Here is an 11,755-nt window from a genome sequence, read left to right as displayed (position 1 = left end):
GCTTCAGGTGCATCTTTGTTGTATCCAGGTGTTGGTATGTGAGGTGATTCCCTATACAGTGGTACCTCGGGTTACATACGCTTCAGGTTACAGACTCCGCTAACCCAGAAATAGTACCTCGGGTTAAGAACTTTGCTTCAGGATGAGAACAGAAATTGTGCTTTGGCGGCGCAGCGGGAGGCCCCATTAGCTAAAGTGGTGCTTAAGGTTAAGAACAGTTTCAGGTTAAGAACAGACCTCCGGAACGAATTAAGTACTTAACCCGAGGTACCACTGTATTGGGAAACTGTCAACTCTCTTAATCCTCAAGCAGGCTATCCTCCCCTTGGCATACTGCATCATTTGGTTTGTGCAGGCTCAGCACCAGCTGCAAACATTGTAGGCTTGTGGTGGGGGTGGAGTCATTGTAGATGATTTTGGAAATAGCCTTTTTTCACACGGGGCTCATACTTGCCAATAAGTTCTAGCGCACTGGAAGAGTTTCCCTAGCTCTTAACAAAGTATCAACTGGTTTCTTTAAATGCATATTCAGCAGTTGGAGAAGGAGATTGCTTTATCTCATGCCTTGATAGCAACCTTTATTAATGTGGAGCTGAAAGAAACTCCTGGTGGCTGCTGATGCTGAGTTGGGAGAAAGGGGGGTTATTTGAGGAGGCAGCAGCAAAAGCCCAGCAGACAAGCCAAGAAGATGGCACAGCATGACCAAAGCATCTTGGAAATTTAGAAATACAACCCCCCCCCCCCCATTTCTATTGCTTTGGGATACCTTTCCCTCCGATTTTTCCCCGTTTATAATCCACATATTGCATCCAAACAAACTTGTTTCATGAATTTCCCTTGAAAATCTACAGCGTCATGATCAGCCAGGCTTTGTTGCAAATTGTAAAAAGGAACTTTGTCAGTGGAACTGTTCTTTTTTAAAAATATATATATTCCAAAATGCTAGAAAATTTAGCAGTTGCCCAACTTCCAATGTTACCTTGCTTGTTCAGAGCCTGTCTGTGTGTGTAGGCAAAGCTCTCACGTCCAGGGAGTAAGCCCTTCCTAAATGCAACGATTTGAGGAAATGATGTTCAAATGTGCTAGGCAGTGATGGCCAAACTTGGCCCTCCAGCTGTTTTGGGACTACAGTTCCCACCGTCCCTGACCACTGGTCCTGTTAGTTAGGGATGATGGGAATTGTTTGGGGAATTGTCCCCAAACAGCTGGAGGGCCAAGTTTGGCCATCACTGCGCTAGGGGGAACCCTTTCTATTCTGGTGGAGGACAGGCTGCTGTCCATCTGGTAGAGCCCCCCGTTCTTACCAAATACAAAGAAGCACATATTGAGTAACTGGTTGTGGAGTGTTCTTACCCCCTCCACAAAGAAATGGCAGAGCTTTTCAGAAATGGGATGTTCTTGAGAGCAAACAAAATGACAAGTTTTAATTAAAGCTGTCAATAGACGAGTGAATTATGATCGATCTGGGAACTGAATGCTGGCAAAAGTGAGTGTTTCCTCTGCTGGGGCAAGGCTTTAGCCTGTTGCCCTCCAAACTGTTGCTGGACCCCAGCTCCCATTAGTCCTGAGCATTGGCTGTGCTGACGGGCTAGTGAGAGCTGGATCCAACATCAACCAGAGGACTACATGTTCCCCTGCCCTAACACACAGGGGTCATGCATTCCTTTCTCTTTCAGTAGAGGGCCTGGGCAGGATACCAATGTTTGCCAGATCTTCAGTTGCTCACCTTCCCAGAATAAATGGAGTTTATCAGCCAAGATTCTTGTGTGTGCACAGAAAATGGCAGCTTGCAAGTGCTTTGGTCTGAATTTTAATTTGTTATAATGGGTCTGGGAATATCGTGTCCCTAGCAGAAGACCTCCAGCTTATGAATGAAATGCGAGACTCCCTACATTGGTTGGAACTAACAATGCCATGCCTAGATCCTGGGCAAAGATGTGGAGTGGGAGATGTGGGCATGATGCTTGAGAGCAAGTGGTCAGGCAAAGAGGGATTTAGATTATCTGCCCAGGAAGGATTCCATTGATTTGATGGAGGATAATGCTATCTGTGACTACTACTACTAATAATAATATAATTTTATTATTTAAACCCTTCTCATCTGGCTGGGTTGCCACAGCCACTCTGAGCAGCTTCCAACACATACAAAAGCATAATAAAACATCAAACATTAGGAACTTCCTGATACAGGGCTGCCTTCAGATGTCTTCTAAAAGTTGTATAGTTCTTTATCTCCTGGAGATCTGACGGGAGGGCATTCCACAGGGAGGGTGCCACAGCTGAGAAGGCCCTCTGCCTGGTTCCCTGTAACTTCACTTCTCACAGTGAGGGAACTGCTAGAAGGCCCTCGGAGGAGGACCTCAGTGTCCAGGCTGAACGATGGGGGTGGAGATGCTCTTTCAGGTATGTAGGGCCAAGGCTGTTTAGGACTTTAAAGGTCAGCACCAACACTTCAAATTATGTTCAGAAATGTACAATGGCTATGCTCCACAGTCAGAGGCTGCAGGCTTCTGAATACCAGTTAACTACTGGAAGCCACAAAATGGGAAAGAGTTATTGTGCTCTGGTCAGAACAGGGTGCTGGACTAGTTGGGCCACTGGCCGGATCCAGCACGTTCTTATATTCTGGAAACCGCCCCATATTTCATATGATGTGTATTTAACTAGTCTTGAGATGTCTTGATAGGTGCTGTCAGACCCAGACTTCAAGGGAAAGCTGACCTAAACATGACCAGCTGCCCTTCTACCTTCAAACTATTGGCAACATTTAAGACCACAACTCAGTAGTAGAGCATCTGCATTGCATGCAGATCTCTGGTTAAATCCCTTGGGTCTCCAAGTGGAGTGGCAGCCGTTCTGCAGGGCTTCAGCCAGGAGTCTTTTGCTGTGAGTGAATTGAACTTTGGACTCTGCATGAAAAACCATATGCTCTGTTGCTCAGCTGCAGCCTTTCCCCAAGTAGTCCAGTTTTGGGGGTAAAGATCACAACGTTTTGAAGTTGGGTAGTAAAGTGAGCAGCTTCCTTCTTCTGGATTTCTTTGCAAGATTTATATTATATTGGAAGTAATGATCAAGTGGGGACAGGATTTTGGATACGCGATTTCATTAGATCATTGGAAAAATCTTTGGAAATCAGATATTAATTTCACCGCATGCATTACTATCAAAGAAAACATTATGAAGATGTTTTACTTAACGCCTGTAAAACTGGCTAAAATTGATAAACTAACATCGAATCTGTGTTGGAGATGTAAGGTATCAAAGGGATCCTTATATCCTGTCTGGCGGGGATGTGATAAAATTTTTTAAAAATTGGGGAAATATACATGAGGAACTGAAAAAAATGTTTAAAACAACAATTGGTAAGAAGCCGGAAACATTCTTTTTAGGAAATATAACAAATGACATCCCCAAAGACATGAAGAGAATCTTTTTATATGCAACAGCTGCTGCAAGGTTATTGATTGCAAAACAATTGGAAATCAGAAGAAGTACCAACATTGAAAGATTGGCAACATACGTTTTTTGAAATGACTGAATTAGCAAAAATGACGGCAACAATTAGAATGCAATCTAATCAAAATCGCAAACAGGAATGGAAATGTGTATAAGAACATATGACCAAAAGATGCTCCAACAAGAATTTATTGATATGTATAGACTGATTTCACAAAGTTAAGTTTTAAGCTAAGCAGATATATAAGATTTAATGTTTAATTATTAAGATACAAAATTACAATCTCAATAATAAAGTTACGCACAGGTGGAGAGAAGACACAGGGCAAGAAATAAGAAATGGATAAATGTTGGTACATAATAAAACGTGAAAATGTGAATTTACAAATATAATGTATATGAATCATTATGTAAAGATTTCAAATATGTATCACAACATTATATATATTATATATATATATATATATATATATATATATATATATATATATATATATATATATATATATATGGTTTGCCTAACCTGGAATTCCCCCTCCCCATCCTGCCAAACCATGTTTTGTTGAGAGTTCAGGAATGTGTAGATTAGTCGGCATCAACAGTGCTGGCTCCATTCCCAGCAGATTTGTCTGTTGCGTTTCAAGGTTATTTTGAATAGTTGTCCTCTACAATAACAGTGCTATTTACTGCCTTGTTTTCACAACCCTCTTTTCTGTTCAAAAATACTCCCAAGCGGCTGCAGTATTAATGGGATTAAACATCCCATTCGGGTATAAGTGGCTAAATCAACTCAGTCAACTAAGACCCAATGAGAGCCATTGTGTCTCTATCACCTGCTGAAAGGTGGGCAAAGGTGGACTCTGAAGTATCTATCTCCACAGCCTCTGTGCCACCACAAAAAGGGCCTCTTCCCATGTGCCCAGCCGGTGGAGGGTTTTGAGCAGTCTCCAAGTTCACCCTGGTGTTCAGGAAGATTTGCCTGGGTTTTGTGAAGGTCTCCCCTGTACATAGGGATGCGGGTGGCGCTGGGGTTAAACCACAGAGCCTAGGACTTGCCGATCAGGTGGTCAGTGGTTCTAATCCCTGTGACGGGGTGAGCTCCCGTTGCTCGGTCGCAGCTCCTGCCAACCTAGCAGTTCGAAAGCACGTCAAAGTGCAAGTAGATAAATAGGTACAAGGTAAACGGCGTTTCCGTGCGCTGCTCTGGTTCGCGAGAAGCGGCTTAGTCATGCTGGCCACATGACCCGGAAGCTGTACGCCTGCTCCCTCAGCCAATAAAGCGAGATGATTGCCGTAACCCCAGAGTCAGTCACGACTGGACCTAATGGTCAGGGGTCCCTTTACCTTTACCCTGTACATAGGGATGTGGGTGGCGCTGTGGGTTAAACCACAGAGCCTAGGGCCCCCCGTCATGGGGATTCAAATTGCCGACCTTCTGATCGGCAAGTCCTAGGCTCTGTGGTTTAACCCACAGCACCACCCGCGTCCCTTAATTGTCCTTAATTGGTTCTAAATAAGATACGAAAACATGGCTAAGATGTTTCAGACTTTTGGGGGGGGAATCATGCTGTATATACACACAGAATGAAAATCAGATTAAAAACAAAAGGCCATGCCCCAAGTTCCTTAGAAGGTTGGAGATTCAAAATAGGGGACTTCTCAATTTCAGTTTAAAAAGTCCTCGTTCTTTCAATCAATGCTGTGTAATTCTCAAAGTGGCCACTGGATGGCAGACTAAGCGAGAGACCTGTGGCAGGAGAGAGGAAAATGGGTGGCAGAAAGAGAGTAAAAGTGGGGTGTATAGATTTGTTCTTTAGTCTCTAGTCTCTGCCAAGTGGTGGCGTCAGCCTAGCCTGCTGCCAGCATGCGGACCCTGACAGAGTACCCCCAAAACAAAGTGGTCCTCAATAGAAAAAGCTTGCCCACCCCTGACATCAGACACCTCAGGGTGTCTTTCTTGCAGAAGACAGGATGAGGTAGAAACTTGCGGCAAAACTGGCACCAATGTCTTCATTTCATTCTGCTCTCTCATTTGGCTTGGAAACAGAAATGGCAGAGAGAGAAACTAGGGAGAGTTTGAGCCTCTGCATTCTCCTGGGTCTCTTTTGCAGAAGGGGGGAAAAGGCAGGTCCCCGAAGGAGGTGACGTTGATTGTTCCCCCACACCAGGACTTCCCCACCCCTCGCCCGGCCCCAGGGATCTTCACACTTCCATTTGATCCCCTGCGCTTTTTATCATCGGCCAACTAGTCTCGCTTAAACATTAATGGAAAAAATTGCATGCAGAAATATCGCATCGGAGATAAGCACAGTAGCAGTCAGGAGCCTCTGTTTTGAAAGTCCTCCAGCAAGGTGAAAATGGCACATGGCAAGAGCTAGAGAGAGAGAGAGAGAGAGAGAGAGAGAGAGAGAGAGAGAGAGAGAAATGGGTGGCTTAAGCTGGGCTAAAGAACCATTTTCAGCCCGAGAATCACAATCCTTTCTGGGCAACCTTCTGAGGCCACCCGCTAGTGGTGGGCAGGCCCAGAGACAAAAGGGGGGCAGAACACTGGACACAAATTTTACTTCCATGTGATAGGCTACTTTCTGCACGCACTTGCCATCCAGGCAAGCCTTATCAGGGATCATGGGCACATGGGCAAAAAGACTCACAGACCATGTTAAGGAAAGGTGGTGAGGGTGTGTGGGCTGATAAGAGGCCTGAGGGCCAGAGAGAGAAGCCTGAAGGTCACATTTGGCCCTTGACCCTGAGATCCCCCTCCAACATCCCAAGCAGGATGCTCCACTCCACTCCTGATACATGCATGAATTCTGTATCATTCAAAGACTACTTGGGGTTTTCCCCCCTGCCCATCTCATCTGCTGGCCAATCACAGCAGTGGACAACAAAGTCAGTCACAAACATGGCTGTGGCCGGCAGGTTCTACCTTTCACCCTTGTCTCCAGTGGGGGCAGGTGGCGGACATCTAGGAGGTGGAGCCTCTCAGCCTAGCCTACCTCACAGGGTTGTGACCAGTCAGATGAAAGCAACCGTACTGCTGCACAGTATGCATGCACAGTATCTTTGCAAGTGGTGGGGTGGAACCCAGAGCAAACTGGCGCTGCTTCCAGAGGCTCCCTTGGCAGCCCCACCAGGCCCAGTGGTCACCAACCAGCACGGATACGAGCCAAGGAGGAAGCAATCTTTGTAGTTTGTGTGTCCCCACTGTTTCTCAGCTATGGAGCTTGGAGGGTGCGATAGGATCCAGCCTATCATGATGCCTGTGTGTGCAGGCTAGATAAGAGCCATAAAGCACTTACACTTCAGAGAATAATAAAATATTGGTGGCCACTGATATGGACATTACATATTTTGAAGACTGGGAGAATCAAGGGCAGAATAATTCGGTGTTATTGCCAAGCACCAGGAACCCAGGGAGCTGTGTGGCGTTACTGATTAACATGCTTCTTAGCATTATTTTCCTGACGTCAGCATGGCTGAAAGCCAACTCACTAATAATCGCTCATATCAATACCAGTAAAGCATCGTGGAAACTGCAGCGGTTACTGTGCAGCCAGAGATGAGCGCAGCAAGATCTCATTCCTCCCTGCAAATGCTTGTTGGAAAGAGAAAGTTCCTCTCCTGGGCGAGCTAAAGAAGGAACAGACCAGGGTAAATCTCTGAAAACAGCGGAAGGAATGCAAAACACAGATCCTCCTGAAGAAGAAATGCAAAATACAGGTGATGTAGGACGCATGGTTGGAATTTCAGGCTCAGAGGGCCCAGCCTCTCCTGTGGGACGACCCAGCCTAGGTGCCCCAAATCAACCGAGTCTGGACACGAACCCACCAAACTCTTTCCCTCCATCCTTTTGGGTAGCGACTCCTCCAGACAGCCCTGCAGAGAAAGTGGACCTTGGGTGCTCCTCTGCAGTCCCAGCCGCAGACACAGACTGTGTCATCTGCTTTAACCGGTACAGTCTTAGCAGACTGCCAAAACTTCTGGCTTGCCAGCATCTCTTCTGCGCCGTCTGCCTGAAGCTTATCCTGAGTAACGACGGGAAGACGTGGGAAATTGTTTGCCCCATCTGCCGAAAAGCCAGCTCCGTCTTTGGGGGCCTTATCTGCAGCCTCCGCGATAAGGAGCAAGCCGTTCCTGAGCCCTTGCCAAACCCTGGCTGGAATGCAGAGGGTCTCTTTCCTTTGGATGCTCGGAGAGGGAAGCCGCTGGCTCGTGGCACTTTCCATGTCAACCCAGATGATGGCGGCAGCAGCAGCGATAATGTCAGGGTGGCTGCCAAGAGGCTGGTCTTCCTTCTGCTGCTCTCAGCCCTGCTCGTGGCCCTCATTCTACCCATCTTGGATCAGGGGCTGCTGAAGTGGGCCATCTGCATCGCCATGGGCTTGGGACTGGCCTTAGCTGGGGTGCTTTGCTTCAACCCAAAGTGGCGGTGCGGCAGCCTCTGTGGTTCTCTCCCGTCCTGGAGAATGAGAGCGAGTCACATCACCTCTGTCGCTGAAAGTTCCCCACACTGCAATTATTAAACTATGGAACCTTCTTCCACAAGAGGTAGGGATGGTCACCAACATGGATGGCTTTAACCTGGATCCACTTGACCCGTGCGATCGCCTTACTCCATGTAAGCCCACTCGACCATTTCAATCTACAGAACTGGCATTGTTACAGGTGCCACCTAATACTTGTTTTACCTTTGTAAGAAATCATTTAGCATGGCAAAACCTACACTTTGGAACTCCCTGCCTATTGACATCAAGCTCTTTTCAGCTCCTGCTAAAAACATTTTTGATTAGACAAGTCTACCCAGATACCTAGAATGTTGAAATGTGTTTTAATCTGTTTTTAGCTCGTTGGTGATTTTATTTTTGGATGTTCTGTTTTTAACTTTTTGTACACCACTTTGTTTTTACAATTAAGAGGTATAGGTATATGGATTTTATGAGAAATAACAGAGCACCAGCCAAATTCATGGAGGATTAAGACTACCAATGGCTGTGTTCCACCTCCATTGCCAGAGGCTGCTGGGAATTACACTCATGCCCTCCTTCCAGGCTTCCCTTAATGGGCATCTAGTTGGTTACTATGTGAAGAGGACACTGGGTGAAATGGGTCTGATCCAGCAGTCCCTTCTTATGTTCTTAAAAACAGGCACATGATGCATGAGATGGTTTGGGTTGCAAACTCCCTTCAGCTGTGCTGCGCTGGCTGGGGCTGATAGTCCAGAACATCTGGAGGGCACTAGGCTGGGGATAGCTGGTATGCAAGGCCTGCTGGGAGCCTCTCGAATAGCAGTTAAACTGCATCAGTTGCTCACAGTTGCCATGGTGCTGGCAGGTTCCAGCTTTTGTATGCAGAGCAACAGCATCCCAAAGTGGTCAACTACGATTGGTCTTCTGACAGCCATTCCGTTCAAGCCTATTGGGACTTTAGGCCAATGGGGGGCTCAGACGTGCATCGGAAGCAAGTTGATTGGTTGTGGGCTACCAGCTGCAGGGAATATAAGGCCAGAATCAGTGCCGTTTGGAGGTCAGTTGAACAGTCCTAGGAGGGCTGTGAAGTTCAGTGAGGGACTTAAGAAGACTCTTGAATAGGAAGCGGAAGAGCCTGAAGCCAGGAAGGTCTGTGAGAGAGGAGACGGGGTCTCCTGTAATAGGTTTGGGGAAGAATGGAGCTCAGTGAATCAGCTGTTAGAAAAGTCATCTGAAGAAGCTCCTGACCAGACTGAAGACTCCTGGTGGTGACCTCACGGAAGCCTGCCAGATAACTGAGGGAAAGTGAACCTTACCAGACTTCAAGTGAAGCACTCCAAGCATATTTGAATTAACTGAGGTAGAGTTCGGATTGGTACCTGGTTATTGCATAGCAGTACCTGAGCCTCTCTGGACTACAGCTCCATTGAGCCCTGGCCATATTGGCTGGGGCTGTGGGAGTTGGATTCCAAAAACATTTGGAGGGCCTAATATTTTCCATTCCTGGCTGAAAAGGAACAGCAGCAGACACCTAGCCATCTTCTTAAAGCAACACCAGCAATGTTGTAACATCTATTTAAGGCAGCAATAACATATTGCAACTGATGTTTAAACCACATTTACTTACCAGCAAGTATAATCTCATTATGTATTATTAATAATAATCTTTAATAAATGTTAATATCTTTGTTTAACTACAAAGTATACATATCTGGTCTGTTTTCTCCTATGCCTAAATCCACAGGTACTGTATTTGTAAAAGGTAAGTAAGAAATAATAAATAAGTTTTTTTAAAAAAGGGTAAAGGACTCTTGGATGGTTAAGTCCAGTCGTCGGCGACTCTGGGGTTGCGGCGCTCATCTCACTTTCAGGCCAAGGGAGCCGGCGTTTATCCACAGACAGCTTTCTGGGTCATGTGGCCAGCAAGATTAAACTGCTTCTGGCACAACAGAACACTGTGACAGAAGCCAGAGCGCATGGAAACGCCATTCAAGTGGGTATTTTTGATTGAAATATATATAAGATGCATTATGGCTTGCAGCTGGTGTAATGTGAAAACATCAGGGCCACAATTAGGGGTGTAGGAATTCAATTCAGTCTACATTTATAAGGAAAACAATCTTAATTTGCACCTTTTGAAACAAGTTCAGTGAATCACCACTGTCCTCTGAAATGTATAGTTTTCTGAATTTTGCAAAGCAGTACTCCAGCCAACAGATACACATGCTAGGGTAAGGTGTACATTAATATAATAGCATACAACCCTTTATAGAAGGGGAAATTGTTTTGCAAAAATATGTGTATTAGTCAAGATTGCATACAGGAGAAATAGGCACTAAAATGCTGCTGAATTTTCATGAGGACTAGTTTGCAAACTGAGAAACGGGTGCTGAATTTAAGAGTGGAAAAATGAGAAACCAAGGGGAAAAAATTGACAGATTTTTGCTGACCTCAGTCACAATCCAGGACAAAGGTAGAGGCTAAGCAATGGGGTCTAAGCCACCAGACCTCCACACCCACCCACATGGGGAGAAGCCCCTTTGAATTTGATGGAACTTATGTCTGAGTGCATGTGCATACAGGGGCAGCCGGAGATGCTTTGATGCCCGAGAAATGCCCCCTGCTTGCCTCCATGATGGGAGTGGGGGTGAAGCTCTGCAAGGGTTTCTCCTCAAGCAAAAGTCCCTGCTGAATCTCCCTTTCTGCCACCTGGTGAGGGCTTCTCCTTGGTCTGGTTGGCCACTGTGGAAAAAGGATGCTGGACCAGATGGGCCATGGGCCCGATCCAGCAGGCTCGGGCCCATGGCCCATCTGGTCCAGCATCCTTTTTCCACAGTGCCAATTTCCTGTTCAGATATTTAACTTCTGGAGACCCTGGGAGCAGAGAGCTGAATCCTGAAGGAAACTCTTGCAACTCATATGAACAACATTTTAACATTGTGAGTTATTGGGTTGTTTTTATTTTGATTATGTACTTAGTGGTTTTATATTCTGATTTTATCCTGTGAACTGCCCTGAGACCTGTGGGTGCGTATAGGTCAGTGGCGTAGCATGGGGGGTGCAGGGGGGGCTGGCCGCACCGGGCGCAACATCGGGGGGGGCGCACTCGCACCTCTCTGCCCCTACCTGGCTGACTCACTCTCTCTCACAGGTTAGGGGGCGCAAATTACTTGCCTTGCCCTGGGTGCTGACAACCCACGCTACGCCACTGGTATAGGTTGGTATATAAATTCAATAAATAATAATAAAAAATGATGTTACTGATGATTTGTTAATTAGATTATATGACTTATGCTGTTTAGGCTTTCAAAGATTAGCAGCAGCCCCTTGAATTGTGCTCATTAAAAAAAGGTAAGCAGCCAGTCCAGTTGTTAAAGTACTGATGAGATGTGATCTATTTGTCCACTCCCCCAATTAGCAGCCTAGCAGTTGTACTTTGATTTTTTCTGAGATCTTCAAAAGAGCCACATGCATAAGACATGGCACTAATCTAGTCTGGAGGTTACCTGGTCTCAATCACCTGGAGTATGTGCCCCTCACAGGGATGAACATGTGCCATGGGTCTCAAAAGGAAGAAAATAGTGGGTTTGTTAGGGCACCTTAAAACCACCCCCAGTATACTGTTCTACAACTGCTTTTCATTCTGAGCCTGTGTCCTTCTTCCACATATCTCCCACTGTCTTTTGAGACACCCAGAACTAGAAATCGACTGGAAAGAACCAGAAGGACTAATCCTGAAACTGGGCAAATTCTATTAACGTCAGCAGGAGCTAATAAGAAAACAAGGCAATAAATAAAGTACAGAGGTCGGGGTGATAAACTGAAGAAGAATT

The 11,755-nt window shown here is 45.9% G+C and overlaps 1 protein-coding gene across 1 annotated transcript; it reads left to right on the top strand.

The window, feature by feature from the left end:
* The first annotated feature begins 6,155 nt into the window (after nucleotides 1-6,155).
* Nucleotides 6,156-8,205, top strand: LOC128419532 (E3 ubiquitin-protein ligase RNF186-like). The gene has a single exon (XM_053400347.1). The coding sequence runs from the start codon at nucleotides 7,134-7,136 to the stop codon at nucleotides 7,977-7,979; it is 846 nt and encodes a 281-aa protein (XP_053256322.1). The 5' UTR covers nucleotides 6,156-7,133; the 3' UTR covers nucleotides 7,980-8,205.
* Nucleotides 8,206-11,755: the final 3,550 nt, after the last annotated feature.

The sequence above is a fragment of the Podarcis raffonei genome, chromosome 8 (assembly GCF_027172205.1).
Source record: "Podarcis raffonei isolate rPodRaf1 chromosome 8, rPodRaf1.pri, whole genome shotgun sequence".
In the NCBI taxonomy this organism is placed as follows: domain Eukaryota; kingdom Metazoa; phylum Chordata; class Lepidosauria; order Squamata; family Lacertidae; genus Podarcis; species Podarcis raffonei.
This window is presented reverse-complemented; position numbering and strand designations above follow the sequence as displayed.